This window comes from Poecilia reticulata, linkage group LG1 (genome assembly GCF_000633615.1).
Source record: "Poecilia reticulata strain Guanapo linkage group LG1, Guppy_female_1.0+MT, whole genome shotgun sequence".
Classification (NCBI taxonomy): Eukaryota; Metazoa; Chordata; class Actinopteri; order Cyprinodontiformes; family Poeciliidae; genus Poecilia; species Poecilia reticulata.
Window position 1 is genome coordinate 23,862,119 of NC_024331.1, and position 23,199 is coordinate 23,885,317.

A 23,199-nucleotide genomic window follows, 5' to 3' on the forward strand; every position below is an offset into this window, starting at 1 on the left:
GCTGGCTTGTCCTTGCCACTCAGACAACAATTGTGAGTGCCATACTGCCAGACAGACCACATAAATAAAACATTTTTGTGGTTTTGGCTTCTATTTGACATCAAATTCTATTTTAGAATATAGAGCCAATTTAGCAAGCATTTTAAAGTAGTTCCAATATTTTGCTTGCACTCTTTCACAGGTCCAGTACTTGCCCATCTGAGGCTTCAAGCTTTGTACAAAAATATTTTTGCAGCATCAATATGCTCCTGAGAAAATAAAACATAATGCATGTACCTTGCTGACAACTGTCAAAACTGCAAGCTCTTATAGCCTACATGCTTTCCACCATAATTCAGCTGTTACAAGCTAAACTGTACAATTATTCCATTGAACCAAACATAAACTTCCTCTTTAACAACTGTTACTCAATGATCTTGTAAACTTTATTAGAATCATGGAGCTTTTTTAGTACTTTAGTTTTTGCTCTATGTGATCTTGCAATTTACCGCAACTCAAGCTAATGCTAAAAATATGTTGACTTTGGTGTTAGCTTCTCAGGCCTTCTTGTGTTTTAATATGAATTTTTGAAATAGGAACATTGTAAGTAGTGGAAGTTTCTCAAAAAAAAAGTGTCTGGCATTCATTGCGACACATAATTACATGCACCATTAGGATTTTTCAGAGTGAATGGCTAATAAAATAATTAGGTAAATTCCAAGGAGGTGTGACACAATGTCCTATTTGTAATATAGCAAGATGACTATGACCAGTCAATCAAGTAAAACCTAAGGTGGAGGTGGTAGACAGATAGCACATCAATGTGGCATTTGATTCTTTTATCATTAATTAATGAAAGCTTGCTGCAACGGACCTCCTCTGGGAATGGGTGGAAATCTGATATGCACTGTCACAATCACCCTGCAGTAGCACAACCCCACTGGTTAAAATAACCTGTAGAGTAGAACATGCCAAGGAGTCCTATAGTGACAACATTTACATTAAGTTAGACTTTATTGTGTTTTTAGAACCAAAAGAGATTGGATCTAGCATTCACACACCAGCATCCAATTTGGAGAGAATCTAAAGGACAAAAAAAGTGTATTATCTGTGTTACTGAAAGGTAGAACTTATGATTGGGATCAAGAAAAAAAGCTAAAAAGGTTCCAAATGGGCGGCGCTGGTAATGCAAAGGCACTAGAGCAATGAAATAATGATGAGCATGAACACAGACTAGCTTGAGTTACGTCCTGCGGCGTCTAAGTGAATTGACTTTGCTATATTGAATGAAGAGGTGAAGGTAGAAGGAGCTGAGCAGCAGAATCTTGACAGCAGATTTCACAAAAGGATCTTTCCAGTCACGGTGAGTGAAAGATTTCTTGATAGACTTTACTTATAATTTCCTACAGAGATAAGTGTGTTGAGTTTACTTATAAGGCCTTGTTCTTTGAAGACGCCAGCTTTTTAATTTAGTCACATGGCGCAGGACTCATGTAAAATGGGCAAAATAGCCAAATAAAAATATCATTTTTATTTCTAATTTTTGAAAAAGCTAGTTACACTACAGCTCAAACTGTTTCAGTCAGGTTATGTATCTCACAATATTGACGTAATTCCAGTCTTTTTTGGATTTAACCTTTGACCGAGTCATTTTGCAAATAATCCAGATGTTTATATTTAATATTTTGTTCCTTTCCTCTACAAACCAGGGTGTAGCTGACACTAATGACGATGATGAGGATGATTATGAGGATCCAGCGCTGTCTGAGGTGACGACATGTGCCAGCAGTGATGACGCCAGTGGCTGTTGGACGTTTGAGTGGAATCTTGAACGCAGCCTGAGTCCTGAGTGGGAACTCGAGAATTCTGAAACTGACATTCAACCTAGGTGACCCAGATCATACATTTTAATGTCCTGTTATTAAATATTCAACTGAAAAATATATCACTTGATGAAAAAAGGGGGGAAAATTGGTGAAATGCCTAGTTGAATTAGTGTGCAAACTAATATGTCATTGATCCACTTTCTGGTTGAATTTTGGCATCCAATCTCCTTCAGTAGGAGTCTATTCATGTTCAACATCTTGGCTTGAAAACATTTTTCCACTCTAACTTGCAAGAGTTCATCATACCTATCAGATGACATCTCTTGTGAATAGCTTTCTTCAGATAACCTCACACATTTTCAGTCTTACTTAGTATTGGACTCTGGCTAATCCATTTCAAAACTTTATTCTTCCTCCCCTAATACTATTCTCTAGTTTATTTGAATGTATGATTGGACTAACCAATGTGCTAAAGAAAAATAAAGGAGGTTAGTTTTACAGCAGACACCAAAAGTTTTGGGTTCATCCTAAATGGTTTCAGATGGGATTTTAACCAGACCTGCATCTTTTCTTTGGGAGAAAAAGTATTCATCTTACAAGCCTGCTCCTTAGTCCAGACAAGAGAATGTTGTGTAATGTAGACCACAACCGTACTTCTTGGAAAATCCTCCAGGGTTACTGTTTGCCTCTAGTCTTGATCCTTTTGAGGAGAATATCCAATTTCTGTCTCTGTCTTCTAGCTATTCAAATCAGAGGGAGTGTTCAGAGAGAAGCACATCCCTCAGCCCACAGAGCCCTCCTGCAGGCCAAACAGAAATGACCAGACTGGACCCATCTCCCCCGAGAGACACTGAAAACTCCTGGATGGATGAAAGGAGGGGTAGAGACATGTCCCGCCGGGCGTCAGGTCTGTCAGTCACACAGTACATCCCGTCATCTTTATCTTGAACTTAGGCACAATATTTTGGCACGCGTGAATTTTTTTGCTAAACTGTACTTTGCTAATTATATAATAAGACGGTGATGACAGTGTTGTATGACTTTCAGAGTCCAGAGGAGGAAGGGAGAAAGAAAGTGGCTACTTTTCCCCTGACAGAAGAGGTGACGGTGTGCAGCAGATGGATGAGGACAACAAGCGTACCTATCGCTATCTTGAGAGAGGACATGCCCTGCCAAGCAACTATGTGCCCGAGCCCAAAGCCTGCGTTCCCTACAGAAATGTCAGCCTTGGACTGCCATCCCAAAGAAGAAACCCAGAGACCTATATGCAGGCAACTTGGAGAAGTGAGTCCCCACAGAGGTACACATACCACTCAAACTTCAGAAGAGGTACAGACTCTGAGAGGAATTCTCCAACACGTCACAGCTCTTTGAGTCCAGATCGCTACAGGTTACCTGAGTCTGCCATGGGACCTCAGAGAGGTAGCTCCCTCTGTAGGAGTCAGGCTCGGTCTCATGCCTCATTTCAGGGCTCCCTCCAAATTCAGTCTACTGGTGCTTCACGCCACACATCTGGCAAGTCCAGTCCTTCACGGAGGAGGGATTCCACAGCTTCTCATAATGCCTCAGCACACAGACGGGCAGACTCGTTCCCGCTACACAGTGCTGGCTATGAAGACCTTAAGATGTCCAGCCAAGAGTCAAGGAGTCCGTCACAATCTTCAAATAAACACAGTTTGGATTCTGAGAAACTCTACAGAAATCTTGAGTCTATATCCCGGCGTGGTTCTTCTGCAGTGAGGCAGAACTCATACGAAGCGTCTCCTCGAAGCAGAACAGCTGTCAGCAGTTTGGCCAACTCTCTGTCCCACAACAGCCGTGAAATGTCACCATCCAGGAATGGCTACAGTCCACAGAGTCACGGCTCACTAAGAGAGCCTGATTCAAGAGACAGCAGGATGAGCAGATCCCAAAGCTCCTGGCAGGGGTCTTCACACTCTTTACTCAATCTCCCACCGTCACATGGTTCCTCTTCATTGAGACAGGAAGGTGCAGGCTCCCAGATTCTAGTTGGGTCGCCCTCGCACATTGCAGTCACAGACGGTAATGATGGGGTTGCTTCTTGGCAGGGGTCTTCACACTCTTTACTCAGCCGGCCCCCATCACAAGCTTCCTCTTCATCGAGACAGAAAGCAGACTCTCGGGCTCTTGGAGGATCACCCTCACAGTTTGCAGTCACAGGCTCTGATAAGGTTAATGAGGGATTCGGCTCCTCACATGGGTCTTCACCCTCTTTACTCAGTCGCCCGCCATCACAAGGCTCCAATTCATTGAGACAGGCAACGGACCTTCAGATCGGTGGTTCACCTTTGCAAGCTGTGGCAACGGATGCTGCAAATGCTAATAATGATGTTACTAAAGTCAGCTCTGAAAGAAGTAAGAGCACTATCAGACGAGGAATGGATGCCCTGTTGCTCTCCGAACCCAAAAAAGCTGTAGTAGAACCTGAAGAGGTACATACATCAGGACTTCTTTCATCATTTTGGTAAAATTCTTGTCAACAAATGCTGAATCTGCACAAATCATTATGAATCCAAGGTTGGGATGACCATAGATGACTACATCATGCTGGCTGATATACCCAAGATTCAGGTGGAGTCAGAAGAAGATTTTCCAGGGCTGAGACGGAGAAATGAGAGTCCTAGTCCCTGCAGAGACCAGAGACAAAGATCATACAGGTGTGTGAGATTATTTTACTTTAGTTTTTTTGCAGAATTGCAGGCATGATGGGACTTTATGTGATAGACTGAAAAAACTTTGGTGCACATTTATATTCAGTCACCACCTTTCCCTGCTATTGCAGCTGCAAGTTAAATGGGGTATTCAACCGTTTTAAACCTCTAGAGACTGAAAGTGTTAGTTCATTCATTGTTACAAAATGGGTCACGCTGTACATATCTGTACATATACAGATTGTACATAACGCATTGGTAAACACCTATTGCCAAATGCCAAAGATTCAGCAACATTGGCTGTGTTTAGAGTCATTGTCCTGCTGGAAGGTAAACCTCCAAGGCTTGTTTGTTCATATTGGTTTTTTGCTAGTTTTATGCTATAAGATGTTTTATGTATCCTATTTTACTCTCCTTAAAATCTTTATCTTTCCAAAATGTTTTGTGGTTGTGTTATTGTGAAGTGTGTTGTGGTTTCATCCTGTGAAAGGTGCTATATAAATAATTCTAGCATGAAAAGGTATGCATTCATCTTCTGAAGGTATCAAGATGAAACAGACATGCATAGTTCAAGGATAGAGCCAGACGAGAGGAGGAGGGGAAGAGAGAGGGGGAGAGACAGACGAGAAAAATGTCGAGACCTTGAGACTGGACGATTGTCTCAGAGACAATCTGCCACTTCTCTTCATACACAGGTAAGATCTAGCAACTGCCCAGGCCTTCATGAAAAATGTTGAAACAGCCAACGAAAACCCAGTTTGTTCTTCCACATAAGACCTCAGGTCTAAGTGAAAAACACAGATCTTTGAGAGTGAAGGACCGAGGGCACCCTGAGCGCTCGCAGACACAGGTGAGCAGTTTCAGTACTTCCAGAAACTCTGCAACACACGTGTTCAGAGGAAAATGGGTCATTTTTGCTTCTGTTTTCATGCATCATGTTGATGTTTGTTCCATCTGTTTTATCTGACTCTGCCGTCTCACTGAAGCTCATTGCAGCGGAAAAAAAACAAAAACATTACTCAGCAGTCTGTTTTAGGGCGGCATGCACATGTGATCAATCATCTTTATTAATGGATTCAAGAATAGTTTTGCAACAGGAGTTGTTTCTACAGGAGTTTTTCTTTCCCTGGAGAAGTGAAGTAAAAAGTTTTTTTTTTTTGTTGCACTTTTCAAAACTGCTGAGTCGATTTGTAATTAATGGATATAAAAAGCTGTAACTATATTTCTATTGTTTTACTGAGGAGAATGTTAAATTGGGTCAAAGACTTCATTGTTGCAGTCTAAAATGCTTAGAGAAATGGTATGACCACACTTTTGTGGCTTCCTCTTCCTTCTGCATGTCATGCAGTACTTCTCTCTTAAGTCCTGTTTCTCTGTCATCACCTCATGCAACTTGGACACAACGTCTTGCTCGGTGAGTGTTTTAAGGTGTCCTAACTAGCTTTGGCTGCATCTGCTTGCTTTTCAGAGTGATTCTGAAAACGTTTTATGAGTTCCTCTTTCTCCTCCAACAGTGCTGATCATGGTTCACAGAAACTACAGATCTTCCTGTTTTATGTCCTCATGTTTCAAGACTGCTCTTACTTGTGAAGAGATAACCGTCTTTATCACCTTTGTGCACGTTTCAGACCACTGTAGCAAAATCAACTGGGCCGTTTTGTCTGCTTGATAGTTTCCGCTTCCTTTAGTTTCACAATCAAAAATGAGACACAAGCCACAGCAGAGAGCTTTCCAACCGTTTGGCTCTAATGCTTCAATTGCAGATGGTGTTTTCTAAAGGGCTGGATGTCCAGGCTGGATGAGCAAGGCAAAGTAAGTACCCGTTTTCACATTTGTTCATCATGCTACATTTTTTGCTGTAACCATCATTAAAGAACCGGGCAGACAGTGTGAACCCAGAAAGTACAAGAGCCTGTTTTCAATGTGCCTGACTCAGCCAACAGACTATGATGATTGTCTGGGCTGTGTTAAGCGTGGTTTCAATATGATTTAAGCAGCATTTGAAAACAAAATTCTGGTCCAAACGCAAATATTATCGGTACACGTCACATTCATTTTGGGATTTTAATCATCCATTTGAATCATTTTTCTATTAGCCTGCTGAAAGACTAACCTGTCAAAGTTTAAACCGTCTACTTTTGTAGCTGATTTGAGATGCAGTTACAAATATTACACTAGCCTTCACTTTTTATTATCTCACAAACAGTTGTAAAAGGCATACTGTTATTAAAACAGCCACACAATACAAAGCTGCTACCAACGTGCTTAATAGTTGAAACATCTTAAGTTTGAAAACCTCATCCTGAGTTCTTCACACATACTTCATGTCACTGTGGTCAAATTAAACTTTGTCTTGCTTGACCATAAAACCTTAGAAAACGTTTGGCTGGTCCATGTGAATATGATTATTTTAGAGCAGACACTGCTTAATCAGTCAGTATCTTCCTCAGTCTGCACTGATGCTAAACATGCTGAGCTGTAGATGGTGTTCCAGTACCTTCTACTTTATGACTGTCTTAAGCATAATGATTCCTGGATTGGAAGAGCAAGCCAAGAGACATTTTGGATCAGATAAATGAAGTAAAGATGTAATTGGATAATAGTTGCATGTTTGTTTTATTTCATTTTGCATGTTTAATTTTGACCCTGTGACAAATTGAAATAAATTTTAAAAACTTTATCCATCCATCCATCCATCCATCCATCCATCCATCCATCCATCCATCCATCCATCCATCCATCCNATCCATCCATCCATCCATCCATCCATCCATCCATCCATCCATCCATCCATCCATCCATCCATCCATCCATCCATCCATCCATCCATCCATTTTCTTACACCCTTGTCCCTCAGTGGGGTCAGGAGGGGTGCTGGAGCCTATCTCCAGCTAGCGTTCTGGGCGAGAGTCAGTCTGTCGCAGGGCAACACAGAGACACAAAGGACACACAACCATGCACACACACATTCACACCTAGGGGCAAATTGGAGAGGCCAATTAACCTGACAGTCATGTTTTTGGACTGTGGGAGGAAACCGGAGTACCCGGAGAAAACCCACGCATGCACAGGGAGAACATGCAAAATCCATGAAGAAAGACCAGGGCCAGGAATCGAACCCAGAACCGTCTTGCTGCAAGGCAACTGTGATGATAATGTTGCCAAGTAATATTTTGATGTCCACATCTGTTCATTTTCAACAGTGGATGAAGCACTGGTTTGTTCTTGGTGACACTTTGCTGAGGTACTACAGAGACTCGGAGGCAGAGGAGGTAGGAACCGATGTGTCTCAATGACACTTACAGCGCCTTGTAACATTTTGTCCCATCAAAACTACGAGGTGTAAGATTTTTAGTGGTATTTTTAAAATGTAACACAAAGTAGAACATATTTGTGAAGAGAAAAGAAAAGATCCGTGGTTTATGAGGTTGTTGTGAAAAAGTTATTGTGGGAGAAAAAGTCATAAAATGTTCTGTTGGCAGTTTTTTTTAATTTTTTTTACCAACCATATAGAGGACACTGTAAACGATAAACATAATCTCTTTTCTTATAATGCAGTCAGATGATTTGGACGGAGAGATTGATCTGACTTCCTGTGTGAACGTGTCAGACTGTGATGTAGAGAAGAACTATGGGCTTCAAATCCAGGTAATTTTCAGTGCATCGCTGCTATCCTCATGTTTTAAAGCATTTTTCCAGGTCCAGTGGGCGGTCATTCAGATGCCCCACTTCTTGTGTGTTTCCCTCTTCTTCAGACAAAAAGAGCTGTGTTCACTCTCTCTGCTGTGACATCCAGAATTCGTCGGACCTGGGTGAAGTTACTGACACAGGCCATCCAGAACAACTCGCAGTGAGTTCCACGTTGTGTTCGGTCTCATTATGGGATGAATTAAAGAGATTTCTTTCGAACCAAAGCAGAACCTCACTTTAAAGCTCCATAACTGTTCTCTAAATTATTTTTAGAAGAGGGAAATCTTAATTACATTTATAATATTCTAAACAGACATTATCTCAATTTTAATTCTTAATGTAAAAATGAAAAATGGGTGGTAATAAAATATTTTTTTACTTGTTCATCAAATTTAGTTATTTGACATAAATTGATATAATAAATTAATTAAATTAATATTCCTTTTTGAAGTGAATCATGTTGATTTTAATCTAAAATTGTAATTGTAATTTTACTAAAGTATTCAAGGTGTCAGAACCTCTCTATGATTGGTTGGTCAGTCTCCATTGAACCCCTTCTGTTGTCATTCTTTGGATGTGTAACTCTACTCTTATGCAATTCCTCTTATTTTGACCTCAGCCAATCAGACTCCGGCAGTGAGAAAGCGAACCCCAGCTCCCGGAGACTGTCGTCAAGCCAACGGCCCGCTCAGTTCCCCTGCAAGAACTCCGGCTATGAACCTGCCACTTCTATCTACAACACCATAGACGCGAATGCCAACAGGGACCCAACGACAGAAGGCGACCCGGACACAGACCTGTCTCCGGCCACTCAGAGGGAACAAGGAGAAGGTTGGGACCGTGAGCAAGCAAAGAGACTGGAAGAGAGGAACAAGTGGTTTGAGGAAGGGGTCCCTCTCAGTGAGATGAGCTGCAGGTGGGACTCCATGGAGCTGAAAAAGGGGAGCGTTGCAGTCCCTGTTATTGAAACCATAGACTCTGAAGTCAATAAGAAATGGACAGAATTTGAGACGTCTTATAAGGACATAAGCTCCCAGTCTCTCATTGGAGCCCAGGCCCATCAATCAAGTTCTCCAGATTTGCCAGAGTCTCTAGTTTATTCTCAAATGTATCAACCAAGCCCAGATCAGGTCAATCAGACTTGCCTGTCCTCTTCGAGCAAGGCTCTTCCATCAATAAATAGTCAGATCCTTCCAACTAACAAAGCTGAAGCGCTTCAAAAGGAGGTAAGTCAGTAATTCCTTTAAGGATGCAAAAGTAAAGCTTAATATTTAGTGTGTGTGCAAATCAACTTCCCAATCTCTCGCTTCAAAAGCAGGTCGAAAGCGTCAGGAAGGAGAATCAAGCCAGGGAGATGGATGTGGACAGTCCGTGCGGCCCTGGAGCCCCCTGTAGGGCCAAGCTGAAAGCCATGGAAGCAGCTCATCAAAAACAACTGGAGGAGCTGCAGGAGAAGCATGCCAGGGAGAAGAAGAAGCTTGAGGAAGAGAGAGACCGCATGCTACTAGAGGAGAGCCAGTCTGCTGCTGAGGGTTAGCTGACACGTAGTATCGTACAAAGGATGTCCCATTGAGATTTATTGTCCAAATTCTGATCCAAGCCACTTAAGAATAAGGATTACCAATACAGAGTCACAGTTTAATACATTGTTAAAATCACACAATTGTTTCTGTTTCACGACATACATTAGCATTGTGATCTTCTGTTAGCTGAAGTAGTCTAGTCTTAGCATGGTTTTTTCCCCATTTTCATATTACTTGTTGATAATTAAGGTTCACTGTTGTCTACTTTTAGTTCAGCAGACAATGGTGTCCTGCTTCGTAAGCTTCGCACATTGCTGTGGATGGCATAAAATTTAATGACCGGTGTTAATTTCTACTAAGCTCTCCTAAAATAGCTGGGGATTTTATACGATTTAAGGAATGAAGAAAACGACAAAGCTATTTCAAAATTCATCGCAGTCACCCTGACTGCCTGGAATTTAATTGGGACGTCCCTAAATAACACTTCTACTGTGATGATTCCGCTTTCTTCAAGGCTCTTCTCCCATAACTTTACAATTGGTTAGTTTTCTAACTGATTAATTTTCATTAAAGCTATGGAGGCACTCAAAGCAGTTCACAGGGAGGAGTTGGAGAGAGAAGTGGAGAAGGCCAGAGGGCTGGATGGAGGAGCAGCACACGTGGACGTCTCCTACAGAGGTCATACGTAAGTTTATTCTCAGCTCTCTGTTCTGCTGCTGATAAAAGCAACTTCCTTCCAGGCGCTTGCTGCCAGACTGAGATGATCCTAACTCCATAACGACCCTCACTGTGATGATGCCGTACAATTCAGTTCGGAACTTTGTGTGTTTGTCTACGTCAGGCCTCAGGCGGATGTCTTGCACGGCGAGTTAAATGTGCTATCAGAACGATACTCTCAAAAGTGCCTGGAGTTGAAAAGCTCTGAGCACAACAGCAAGAGCCGAGAGACTGAGCTGGACTACAAGAAGAAAGAGATGGAGCAGCTCCAGAGAGAAAACCAGGTAGCTGAACATGAAATTGTGTTTTAATCTCCACTGTATTGTCATATTATTGCATAATGCATCTATATTTAACTTTCCAACATATCTTTGGAACACAATTTGTCCAAACAAATTCTATTTTTCAGGAGCTTAAGATGAAGCTTGCAGAAGAAATCAGTCGAATGAGATATTTCATTACAGGCCAGAAGTCTGAGGCGGTCTCACTTTGCAAAACCGAGGAAACTCCTTCCAATTTAGAGGTATTAAGAATAAATACATAGTCTTTTGAAATAATTTTTACTACCACAATAAAGAATCCGGTGTCTCAGTACAATCAAGCCCCCCAGAGTTCATAGCTATCAAATGGTCTTGATATACCATTGGAAACAACACAGTCCCACCATTTAAACACTGCAATTATGAACCCATAAATAAATCGAAGTAGTTTGCTCCATGCACTGTTGCCTGATCCCTTCTGTTTTGAAATTCTTGACTTTGTGTGGTCAGAAACATCCTACTGTGGTATATACTGCCTCCTCCTGGTAAATGTAATGTATTGCATTATGCTGACGGAGCAGATGCGCAATATCTTAATTATGTATTTTTCAATGCAACACACACACACACACACACACACACACAAAACTAACCAATTTCTGGTTTCCTGAAGCAACATTTTCCAATTTGTAATAATATCTTGTGTAAATACCAGTTGTTTTATTTGTATTAAACGTGAAAACTACATTAAACTCAGCTGAGAATTATGTCTGTACATTATTTGACACATACAATCATCTTGTAAGCTGAAATGGTGAGAAGTTGCATGTTTTGTCTTTCAGACATTGTTAAGAGCAAAGGAAAATGAGGTACAGTATCTTAAAAAAGAAATCAGCTGTCTACGAAATGAGGTCCAAACGCTTATGAAGGTATGCTTGAATTACCTTAATAAATATAAAATCTTTAGCAAAAACCTCTTGTCTTTACAACCACAAACTTTAATGTATTTTCTTAAAAAGTGTATGTGACAGATTGTCAGAAGGTAATTATTAGTAAAGTGAGAAAAATCTAAGTTCCTGAAATACCACAAAGGACTTGCGGCTGTGAATAAAGTGGAAGGTGGTTCTACAAATTATTGAGTCAATGGACTGAATTCAAGTGCACAGCACACTTGTCAGATTCGATTAACTAAAAACCATTTATCTTTTTCCTTTCACATAAAATAAATTAAAATTTGTGGTTGTAACAGAGAAAAATGTGAATATTTCCATATTGGAGTGTGCTTATGACGTTTGTATTTCAAACATTCTTACGTTTGCTACAGGAAAAAGAAGCAGTCTACAAGCTGTATAAGGAGGCCTATGTTGAACTGAGCGATACAAGGGGTCGAAGCCAGTTGGAGCTGGGCTCCCTTAATGAGCATTTAAGACTGGCCAATGCTGCACTCCAGGAGGAAGGCAGACACACCTGACCAATAAGGTCAACACATGAACTTTACATCAAAGGATGAACAGCAGCCAGCCAATTAATAAATATCACGTAAAACCAATCTTATTGCATCACACAACTGTTATGTACGAACCACTGACCGTTCTGAAATAAAGAGAATGTGCTTCACGTGTGATCGACTTTGTTTATTTAGTGGACACACTTGTAAACATGCAAACAAGAGTGAAGGCAGAGATAATAATTCTGATAGCTTCACAAGACAAGAGATTTCTCAAAATCAGGATCAATAGGTGCAGCGATATGAAGGAGATGGCTGGACGAAAAGGATGTCTGAAAGTGCTCTTTCCACGCTCATCGAGCCTGCGCTGGCTGGTATTCTTTCAGTCCATATTGCAAAGCACCCTGTGGACAAAGGTTTTCACAATGTCATTCATTAGCAGGAATGCTATGAATTGAAAACTTCAACAAATAAAGAGGAGATAAGAATTACATGCACAAAGTCTGCAATTGGTCAACATGCTTCTGACACACCTTTTACACAGGATCAGACATAAAAGATTTGAGCTATAATCTTTAGCCAGCGTTTAAGGTGTGGCTCTGGGACACATACCGTTCACCTCTTATGTGGCAGACAAAAGTCAGTCATCGTCGTCGTCATCCTCGGGGACAAAAATGTCATGCTCCTCCAGAAGAGCGGCAAAACTCTTGCTGATCAGAGTTCCAACATAAAGGAAAGGCACCACCACCACTGTCATGCGGATAAGGCCAAAGGGCGTCTGCAAAGTTCAAAAAGTGTGAACAGTGTAAGTCAAAGACTCCACCTCTGATTGCTATTAAGCACTGTGCTCTAGACTGAGAGAGCTTAACCCTAGTAAAATGACTTTATTACAATGATTGTTTAAAATAGTCTTTAACAAATTTAGAGCTACCTGGCTTACCTTTTATATTGTATCACCTTTCAACGGTTATGCATCTTTTTGTTCATGTCCTGGCTCAACATTTGAATTGTTTGCTTTCATGTCAAGTTTTTTGGGGATTAGAACAGCAAACTAAAGACAAAGTAGTGAAATAGGTCTTCATTGTTAAAACACTGCATCACTTTTTGGCCATCTTAATGTGAATTCACTGCAGATATTTCTGATTAAATCAAGCTTTAAATATAAATGCCTGCAAAAACAATAGCCTTGTACATAGAAAGCAAAATTGATGTGGTCGGATGAATGGACTGATGAACACTGTAATAGGGAATACAGCCTGGAAATACAAATTTACCATTTTCTTTTGTTAGTTATAACCCAGACCAGGAAAATATGAAAAATCAAATTCCACACTTTTTCAGGACCTGTGTAGGAGGAACCCGTTCTGAATTCGAAGCTAAATTAAACATATTTACCAATGGTGAAAATGTCAAACCAGATTACAGACTTGGTTTTGACAATAATCTTTTTTTTCTTTGCTATGGTCTGCCAAACTGTCACACATAAGGTTAAAAAAGTGGGCACTTACAGTGAGGAATTTAAATAGAATATGCCATTTCAGCTTTAGAAATCCGACAGTGATATTCTAATGTATTATTTTTTGTTATCATTTCGAAATATTATGGATGGATAAATCATATATCATCTTATTTGTTCTTGAAACCTTAAATAAAACATAAAATTTAAAGAATAACTACAAGATTAAAAATTCTGTAAAAATACTTCCTGTATATGTGTAAACACACGCTCACTGGCTAACTGAAAGCGCCTTTGCAGGTTTTCTGCCTTTCTATTGGCCGTTTCTGCTGTCAATACATCTTTAAGCCCGCCTACCCTGTTTCTTGTCGGTTTTCTCTACTTCGCGAAGATAAAAATGCTCACTTTTTCAGGTTTCGGAAGGATTGCTCCCGAAGGTGTGGATACCACAGTTCTGCTTTGAGTCGTCCTGGAAATGGTGGATGTTTTCAAGCTGGGGTTACGGGTCATTATGCCCGTGTTCCTGCTGAAAAGACGGAGAGGAAGCCGCAGTATACTCGTCGCCATTTTCGTTCCTTACAGTGGGACGTTTGTGCTCGGACAGGGTTGGGTTTGGTTGGGTGTGACTAGCAGTTTAGTGAAACACCACACCAACATACAAATATTAACAAATGTACCACAGCTATTATTAAACATATTAAAAACACATGGAAAATATGGACATAATGTATTGGGGTCATGTCTGTTAATTTATAATCATGAGGGTCAAAACTAATGGAAACCATTTAATCAATATTTCCTGCCAGTTGCAGTTTTGCTAAAATATTAAAGTGAGTGGAAATATTTCCAAAAATTAATCTAATTTTACTATTTGCTTTCAGGAAATCACATCACATCTGGTAAACTAAATAACACAATAATTCACATCCCAAACAAGAACTATTAACACTGAGAATGTATATTACAAGGAATTCAAAAATACTTTTTAACTTTCCCCCCTACTAGTTTGAACTTAACTTTAGTTCATACACACTGTGTTAAAAGCTTCAAGCTCAATTTACCAGTTAGTAAGTCTAATCACTTGATAAGTTAGTACAGGCACTAAAGCACCTATAGATTTACTTTTGTGTCACATAATGAGTGACTGACTTTTTTCCCTTATGAATTAGGCTTCAAGTGCCCCAAAAGAGGGGATCCTTAAAATTCTGCAATACTCAGATGTTAATCTAGATAAAAGGCATAATGGCAATGTGTATGCTGTAAATATTAGAGAAAATAAATAGGGTACTTAAAACAGATCAGATTAATACTTGTTTGTGTTGTTATTGTGCACATGTTGAATCAATTTTGCAGAAATGTTTGTACTTGACCAGAGCAAGTCTAAAATCTCCTCCACTGTTATTATTGTTTGGGAACAGCTGATGCACATAACTTGAAGTAAGTGAAAGATTGTTAACCTCAATATTTATGTTTATTCATATATAGAATAATGACTTCCTACAGAGAGACAAATTTAACCCAAGGCTCATCTGTGATGCAGGATAAATGGTTTTACTTTCTAATAAAATATTTTATCTTACTTTAGAAGTCTAAACACAAATAACATCCAGCCATTTTCTAGTCCTGTTCTGTGTCACTTTTGCAATTTAAAGAAATAAGTGAATTTTTCAATGACATTTTGATTTCTTGACATGACTATGTTTTCAATAAACAAAGTTCACACAAGTACAAATCCACCCTCCAATGCAAATTTTGGAAGCTATTCTACTTATAGCATAAATATAATTATGAAAAAATATAATATAATAAAAAAAATTGTATATTCTCATGTAGCCTATTCTATTAAAATAATAGTAATGGAGATTAAAATTCAATAATTTATCGAACCTAGTTGACTGCAACACCTCATCGGAATCACGGAGCGCGCGCTTTCCGGTGGCGCGCACAAAGAGGAACTGAGAAGGCGGAAGAGAGAGGACGTTGAACAAACTTGACAACTTCTAGCTGCCTGGCTAGAAATACGTTTAGATACTATGTTAACAGAACAAGTTGGTTTTCATTTCCATACATATTTGGTTAGCTAATCAAACGCCCTGACTGCATTCACTCAACTAGCCACACGTTTCAACCCGACTAATGGACTCCAGCAGTTTTTAAACAGCCGCTGCACTTGCTCCTTTCAGCGGTCCCGAAGCCTTCCACCTTTACAAAGCCATATTCAGCTTCTGTAAAAGTACAGTGACATTCAGTAAACTGAAGAAACTGTGGCTTTGGTGGCGCTTGAGCTTTTCTTGCTGGTGGGGGAAGTTGACCGTGTTATTGTGAAGGAAAAAGCCAGAGGAGAGGCCTACAGCTGAAGAGACTGGCCCGCGAGAGGAGCACTGCTGGCGGGGACGGACCCACTTCAACAACATTAGGCCAACATGTCGGCCCAGGCGCAGATGCGAGCGATGCTGGACCAGCTCATGGGGACCGGAAGAGACGGTGAGCCGGACTTGTCTTGTTTCAGTCTTGATTAATAGCCTCACAGCGCTCGATGACTGGTGTTAGCATTAGCCGTAAAGCTAAGCTGTCAGTGAGGCGTGCTTCTCACAGCCTGGCTAGCATGAGGGCAGCTAACTGCTTAGCAACCTGTTGTAGACAATATTACAGAGCCACTTAAAACCTTATTTAGAGTTTAGCGACAAAGTTCATTTGAACTAAGCCGTTCTGTGTAGCTATTACAACTAGTTGTTCTAAGTTAACTCCCCGAATTTTTTAACTTTGCGCTCCCTGTTAATAACTACTCAGCTAGAATGAAATGACACTTTGACCACTTCAGTTTAGATTTTCATTTATAGAATCACACTTGTTTTAAGGGAGCATAAGATATTTTATAACATGTATTAACGCACAAAATAAAATTACAAATCTCACACCTGCTGCCTTGCTTTTCCTCTGTTTCAGGAGACACCATGAGGCAGAGAATTAAATTTACAGACGATCGAGTCTGTAAGAGCCACCTCTTGGATTCATGTCCTCATGACATTCTGTCAGGCACTGTAAGTATCATTAATCCAAGTAAACTTACTTTACAATAAAAAAAATAAGTGTTTACATCAGAATTTGATTAGGCTTGAGCAGAGTGATTGCATTTATAAGAGAAGCCATATGTGGGCCGGAGCCTGTGATTTAGATTGTTTTTCATAATGCTTTTTAGATGTTATGATTACTACATACACATCTTCTAATGCAAAGACTGTGGTAAAACAAGTCCAGACTAGCAATTATGTATGATACTTCTGTTTTTTAATTTGTATATTAATGAGAAAGTGATATAGAAAGTGAAATATTGCACTTTTTTGTTTATTGTTTTAGAGAATGGACCTGGGAGAATGTGCCAAAGTCCATGATTTGGCTCTGCGAGCAGATTATGAGATCGCCTCCAAGGAAAATGAGTATTTCTTTGAGCTTGATGTAAGTCGCCTAACTGCTCATTTCTGACATTTTGAATAAAAGAAACATAATCTTTGTCCCAGCCGACTCAGTCATCGCTTATAAAATTCTAAAACAAAGCAACAGACTTGTTGCAACAGACAGATATTTGTTTCCCCAAATATATGTTAAGTAATTTTAAACACTTTCTTTAGCTTAACATATCTTTCATGTTTTATTTATCTACCTGAATCAGGCTCATAATACGTGCATAGCTCAAAAGAATTATATGTTAGCATCTTAGGGGTTTAGGTTGTACAGTTAAACTCTTTCTTTTGATATAATGTCAAAATTCACAATTTATAAGTGCTAAAACCAAGAAGTGTGCTAATCATGTTCTGATTTGGCTCCTTCTGCTTTTCTTGTTCGATTGTTTGCTGAATAATTACAGAGGGAAATGTAATTACTATTAACAAGTAAATACTTCCATAAAATTAGCATATTGCTTTGCCATTTTTCAAAGTGGCATACAACCTATAGTAGTCGAGAAAATAATCTTGCTCACACTTATTACATCCAAACACTACCAATAGTGGGATAAATGATTCTACTTTCTAATAAAACATTTTATGTCCTTTTAGAAGTCTAAGAAATACTGTTCCTGAACTGACGAATATGTTGTTCCAGGCTGCAGAACACCTTCAGTCTTTCATTGCTGACTGTGATCGTAGAACAGAGTTGGCTAAGAAGAGACTAGCCGAGACTCAGGATGAGATCAGCGCCGAAGTGGCCGCAAAGGTGATGAGCACTCTGGTTTAAGCAATGTACTCCCAAGAAAAGCAACAAACATGGATGTGTTTTTTTTTTTCCTTCTACCTTTTTCTTTTTGTCTTCCCTGCCATGAAAAGGCCGAGCGTGTCCACGAGTTGAACGAAGAGATTGGGAAGCTTCTGGCTAAAGCGGAGCAGCTGGGGGGCGAAGGGAACGTAGATGAAGCCCAGCAGGTGCTAGAGAAGGTGGAGAAAACCCGGGCCTTGAAGAAAGAAGCAGAGGTCAGAAATGTTGCCTTTCTGTTGCTTTGTTTGGCTCTCCGGGTTTTAGGTGAGACTGCGTTATGAACATGACCTTACTTCAGACGTTTGATTTGTAGTTAAATGATACTCAAAATGCCAAAATAAATGTTTGGAGTAACGCTCTCTTCTTTCCTAACCGCAGTTTTGCTTATTTGTTTTAAAAAGGATGTTTACAGAAACTCAATGCCAGCTTCCAGCTTTCAACAGCAGAAACTTCGGGTGTGTGAGGTGTGTTCAGCCTACTTGGGTCTCCACGATAACGACCGCCGCCTGGCAGACCACTTTGGGGGCAAACTTCACCTCGGTTTCATCGAAATCCGCGAGAAGCTGGAAAAGCTGAGGGTAAGGATGCTTGGAGGCACGAATGCAGTATATTTACATTTTAACTACTGATCTTTTAACTCCTCTTTCCATATTCAGAAAGCCGTCGTAGAAAAACAAGAAAAATTGCGCATGAGGAGACGAGAGGACCGTGAAAAAGAGGAGGAAAGAGAGCGACAGTGGGAGCTGGAGCGGGAAAGAGAGAGGGAGCGACAACGAGAGTGGGAGAGAGAACGAGAAAGGGAGCGGAGAAGGTAAGAAATTCAGCCGCACAATGAAAAAGTTTGGATTTATTCACAGACGTCATATGTATCTTTATGTGTCATTTTCTCAGGTCTAGATCCAGAAGTGGAGATCGATACAGGTATTCCTTCGCTGCCTTGAGTCACATAGCATTTCTGTCTTTTTTTTTTTTTTTTTTTAGATTTGGATCGTTTATAGAGAAATGGTGAGAAGATATAAGATGTGATGTTGCAGTCGTTAAAGAGAATTTATATTTACCGTACTATAAGGCCCACCTTCAATGAATGGCCTATTTTAAAACTTTTTTCATTATAAGGCGCATAGAATAGAAGCTACAGTTTGGGTTGCCACCCGTTCGTATTGAACCTGAGCGAGACGCAATTTGTTCCGTACTCTACAAATGTGGATGTGTAATAACAAAGAAATGGTCCCCAAATACTTTATATAGTAGGCTGTCCCAGTCATTGTTTCACTCACGGTGTTGGTGTTGCGATATTGTGCCCAACTGCTTTCTGGGTAACACAGACCAACCGACACGCTGCCGCCGCAGTCTCTGTCTCTCTTCCCCCGCACCCCCGGCTTTAAATGTATAGGGGCTGGTGCCTTGGTAACCCTAGTCGAAGCACCGCGGATTAATGTCTAAAGCCACTTTGTTGACATAAAGAATGTCAACAAAACAGCCCGACTTGGGTCGGCGAGGAGAGCCTTCCGTGACTGGACCGGGGCGTGGCCGGACGATGGTCACCCTTCTCCGTTCGGGCACAGCATGTTCGTGGAGAACGTGGTGCTAAATGACCTGCAGGCGACCTGATTATCAGGTCGGCAGGTAGATAGGTCAGTCAAACTTAATTAACAAACCAGTTTTTTGACAACTATCCCAGCATGCACCGCGCGCTTCTTCTTCTACGGGCGAAAATGAACTCGGCGGCTGCTTACCGTAGTTGCTAGACCTGTTGTGGCTCAATAAGGCGCACCGGATTATAAGTCTCATGTCAGCTTTTGAGGAAATTGAAGGTTTTTAGGTGCGCCTTATAGTGCGGAAAATACTGTACACCTATTTGTCACCCTCATCAAAGTGAAAATCACCCTGTTCTCACCATATGCCGTGTTTACTGTTACTGTCATGTTTTATTTAGTGATTCAATTATTGAAAAAATTGTTTAAACAGGGATGGAGGCAGTTCATCGTCACATCGTGCGAGACGGCACCGCTCCTCTCATTCCAGGGAAGATGGACCGGACCGGGATCGTGAGCGAGAGAGGAAGCATCGACACAAAGACAGACACCGCTCACGCTCCCATTCTCACAGGCACAAAAAGAAGAGGTGTATATATTATTTATCACTTCAGTTAATTCTTATTTGAACATAAGTTAACATTTAAGCATATCTTGTCAAGTGAATCAGTAAAGTGGAGTGACTTTGAACAGTGAAAATCTACCAACTTTTGAAATCTGTCCTAAGATGTGACTTCCTAATTGTTAGGAACACAAAAAGAAGTATTTGTGCTCCAGGTTTTTTTTCTTTGTCATATTGCATATTGTCATATGTGGTAGGTCAACACAAAATGGTGCATAATAATAAATGAACACCACTATGTTTTAAAACATGGGGTGAATGCATCATGTTGCTGGGATGAGGACGCACTTTATTCAAAGGAACAGATTATTTACATGTTAGATGACATGAATTATTTGAATCAGATATTTTAGAAACAAGAATTAATCTAAAACCGGCCGTTATGGACTGGAGTTGAACTGTTCTAGAAAGACAGCGGCACCAAACATACAACCAGAGCTAAATGAGAGTGGCTCAGATCAAAACGGCCCAGTCAAAGTTCAGAATTCAACGTGGTAATTCTTGAAATTTGCAGTTCACAAATCCTTCATTGGGTTGAGCTTAAGCTTCTATACAAAGATGAAGTAACACAAAAGACCTGCAGCTGTTAAAGAAGTTAAAGGTGGTCGTGCAAAGTTGAGGTCAAAAAAAAAAAAACAGCCATTCATTCTTTTCCTTGAACTTCAGAATTGTTACTCTTTCCCAATAAAACACACTGATGTGCTTTTTGTTGCAAAGAATGACTTTCATTCTCTTTCCTTTTTTTTTGGTTTTTTCTTTTTTCCTTCAGATCCTCTAGAGACAGATCATCCCACACGCGTGACAGAGAGCCATCCCCGTCCCAGGAGAGGTGGCGGGAGCGTGCAGCGGAGGGATGGCGAAATGACAGAGCGGAGGGGGCAGACTTGGAGGACAGGGAGCGCTCTGCTTCTCCTAACGTGGCCAGAGGAAGGGAAAGGGAGAGATCCGTGTCGTTTGAGCGAGACCGGCGCTCAAGCTCCGAGGAACGGGAGTCTGGCGAGATCTGAACAGTTACTTTGCTGGTTTGGATGCTAAGTACATAAGAGGAAGGGGAAACGTGCTTGTTGGTGTCGGTGCATTTGATTTGACTATGCATGTTCAAAGTGGGACATGAGCTTGTGGACGGTGGGGATCAAAGAAACATGCAGACCGACTTTTAAGAGACCATAGAAGGCGGGAATGTAAGAAGGCTGTACAGTCATGAATTTTTGTCATCTTGCTGGCCTGACAGTTATTCACACAGGTACCAGGGGAGTTGAGGTTTGGCTTTATTTCTGTTTTACTGAAGTGCTGTTCTTTTCCTTTTTTTTTTTTTTTTTTTTTACAGACTAGTTAGACCGTTAATGTTTCATACACATTAATGATATAGATGGGCTGTGGATGACAACATTTTTCTAACAATGTTTTATTTGTTGCCTTGCAGACAATAGTCTCCCCATACACAACCTTTGAGAGGCGCCATGCAACGTGCTCCCCTTGAAAACAGCCTCTGTTGTCGTCCTTAATGAAGTCATCTAAATATTTTCAACCGTTCAATTTACAGAATAATGGTCGGTGCATATTTACACACTGATGCTGTAATGTAGGATGAACTTACTGGAAGAGTTTGTGGGAGGGGTCCACATTACCATACTACCACCACCACAAGTGAATAAAATGTTCTTCTTTTGTTCAAATACTCGTGGTATGTTTTTTTTCCTTTTGCTTATCACAACTCGAATATGTTTTGTGACACCATTACCCATTGAGAGGCAGGACTGTAGATTTTTACGTTTACCTCTAGTTGTTGCAGCTGACAAAGTTGGAGGTTTGCGCTAAAATTTAGCAAAGCCTTTTGCAGCGTAGACTGCAGAATATACAAGATAATTTTAATTCAGAGAGGGAAACTTATAATATATACATTACAGTGATGTATTGACATTTTATTTGTAACTTTTGATGACCGAGGCCAATTAAAACACAAAATGCAGCTTCTGAGCTGTATGGTGTACTCTCTCTTGAGCTAAGAGAACAAGGTTGGTTTTTTTTGTTTGTTTTTTTCTAGATGAAATTTACTGCATTTCCTGTATAAATCAGAGTCTCTGAGTTTTGTAGGAACAGGGGAAGCACATAATCCAAGATGTTGGGAGAATCGATGTAAAGTTTCCAGTCAGGGATTACTTGGGGAGCCATGTTATCTGCTGATGTTTTAAAGTCTACAACCATTTAACAGGTTATTTGTGCATGAGGAGATGTATTGAGATGATTTCATTTTCCAGCAGTAACACAGGCTGATCATCTCCACACCACTATGCCAAAACTATTTAGTAATTTGCTCCAAGTGAGTGAATATACCTCAGAGTACACAAATATACTTTAAAGAAATCTGCTGTCTAATAAAAATGCTTTCTTTTTATTTGTATTATTACTTTTCCAAGAAAAAGATTTTGTGGGTTTTATCTACTGAAAACTACAATTACAACTACAAATCACCTTAAATTTATCACTGCGTGTAAAAACTATATAGGTGTTGCCTTTTGCATTCAAATAGTTTCTGATGGTATTCTAATTTGAGATACACTTTGGCGTGCGATGGAACACATATTTCCTATATGACCCTTAATATGAAAAATATGCTCTTTGAAAGACCAGGCAAGTACAACCATTGTCAGTTTTAGGGCTTAAATGTTTAATTTTGATGTGTTAAATCATCTGATCTTTACCAGATTTCAAAAGTTTTTAAATGTAACTGGAAGAATACTAAACTATGCACAACAGATTCTACAGTATTATTTATTACATGATTAATAAAAAAAAATTAAGTATTGCCTAAGAGACATGCATACTTAAAGCTTTTACATTCATTTGTATGATGTTTAATAGAATGTTAATAGAAATGTTGCCTTACATTTGGAGCCATTGTTAAAATGTGTATTTTGTATGTATTGTAGCTTGTAAAGTCTTATGAAAAGCATCCTAAATTTGACTCCACAAGCCCTAGCAAAAGAAACAAATACAGACAACTTCTCTGTAAAGATGTTTGCCACACAAATGTTTAATTTTGTTTTAATAAAAAAAATATATATCAATTTGACTTAACCTGACATTTACAAGTTTAACAAAACACATTTTTTGCTATATTTGTTCATTTATTTTGCCTGAAACTAAGCGGGATCACTCCTGCCAGCAGATTGAAACGGATGACTTGCAGGTCACGCCTGGCACCGCGAGATGGCGCGAAG

The 23,199-nt window shown here is 40.0% G+C and overlaps 3 protein-coding genes across 3 annotated transcripts; 2 read left to right on the plus strand and 1 right to left on the minus strand.

The window, feature by feature from the left end:
• Window positions 1-1,279: 1,279 nt before the first annotated feature.
• LOC103469584 (myosin phosphatase Rho-interacting protein-like) lies at window positions 1,280-12,284 on the plus strand. The gene is made up of 18 exons (XM_017307105.1): window positions 1,280-1,342; window positions 1,689-1,867; window positions 2,546-2,712; window positions 2,853-4,258; window positions 4,344-4,483; window positions 5,019-5,172; window positions 5,253-5,327; window positions 6,257-6,289; window positions 7,681-7,749; window positions 8,036-8,125; window positions 8,233-8,327; window positions 8,787-9,393; window positions 9,483-9,699; window positions 10,264-10,375; window positions 10,532-10,691; window positions 10,817-10,930; window positions 11,510-11,596; window positions 11,992-12,284. The coding sequence occupies exons 3-18, from the start codon at window positions 2,622-2,624 to the stop codon at window positions 12,136-12,138; spliced, it is 3,597 nt and encodes a 1,198-aa protein (XP_017162594.1). The 5' UTR covers window positions 1,280-1,342; window positions 1,689-1,867; window positions 2,546-2,621; the 3' UTR covers window positions 12,139-12,284.
• Window positions 12,285-12,286: 2 nt separating this feature from the next.
• Window positions 12,287-14,170, minus strand: LOC103468189 (essential MCU regulator, mitochondrial-like). The gene is made up of 3 exons (XM_008415084.2): window positions 13,976-14,170; window positions 12,727-12,892; window positions 12,287-12,518 (listed from the first exon to the last, which is right to left on the minus strand). Exons 1-2 carry the CDS (start codon window positions 14,135-14,137, stop codon window positions 12,755-12,757), a joined length of 300 nt encoding a protein of 99 aa, XP_008413306.1. The 5' UTR covers window positions 14,138-14,170; the 3' UTR covers window positions 12,287-12,518; window positions 12,727-12,754.
• A 1,336-nt stretch (window positions 14,171-15,506) lies between these two features.
• On the plus strand, window positions 15,507-21,656 carry LOC103468180 (putative RNA-binding protein Luc7-like 1). The gene is made up of 10 exons (XM_008415071.2): window positions 15,507-16,054; window positions 16,517-16,611; window positions 16,928-17,026; window positions 17,672-17,782; window positions 17,893-18,036; window positions 18,223-18,399; window positions 18,478-18,632; window positions 18,713-18,742; window positions 19,790-19,945; window positions 20,748-21,656. The coding sequence occupies exons 1-10, from the start codon at window positions 15,994-15,996 to the stop codon at window positions 20,983-20,985; spliced, it is 1,266 nt and encodes a 421-aa protein (XP_008413293.1). The 5' UTR covers window positions 15,507-15,993; the 3' UTR covers window positions 20,986-21,656.
• The last annotated feature ends 1,543 nt before the right edge of the window (window positions 21,657-23,199 follow it).

Bases quoted from the DNA above. Each gene is read 5' to 3' on its own strand.
- LOC103469584 (XM_017307105.1), top strand. From the start codon at position 2,622: ATGACCAGACTGGACCCATCTCCCCCGAGAGACACTGAAAACTCCTGG. The intron at 10,931-11,509 runs GTATTAAGAATA...TTTGTCTTTCAG, and splicing joins AAACTCCTTCCAATTTAGAG to ACATTGTTAAGAGCAAAGGA. The intron at 11,597-11,991 runs GTATGCTTGAAT...CGTTTGCTACAG, and splicing joins AGGTCCAAACGCTTATGAAG to GAAAAAGAAGCAGTCTACAA.
- LOC103468189 (XM_008415084.2), bottom strand. From the start codon at position 14,137: ATGGCGACGAGTATACTGCGGCTTCCTCTCCGTCTTTTCAGCAGGAAC. The intron at 12,893-13,975 runs GTGAGCATTTTT...TGAACTTTGCAG, and splicing joins TCCTTCCGAAACCTGAAAAA to ACGCCCTTTGGCCTTATCCG.
- LOC103468180 (XM_008415071.2), top strand. From the start codon at position 15,994: ATGTCGGCCCAGGCGCAGATGCGAGCGATGCTGGACCAGCTCATGGGG. The intron at 18,037-18,222 runs GTCAGAAATGTT...TGTTTTAAAAAG, and splicing joins CCTTGAAGAAAGAAGCAGAG to GATGTTTACAGAAACTCAAT. The intron at 18,633-18,712 runs GTAAGAAATTCA...TCATTTTCTCAG, and splicing joins CGAGAAAGGGAGCGGAGAAG to GTCTAGATCCAGAAGTGGAG.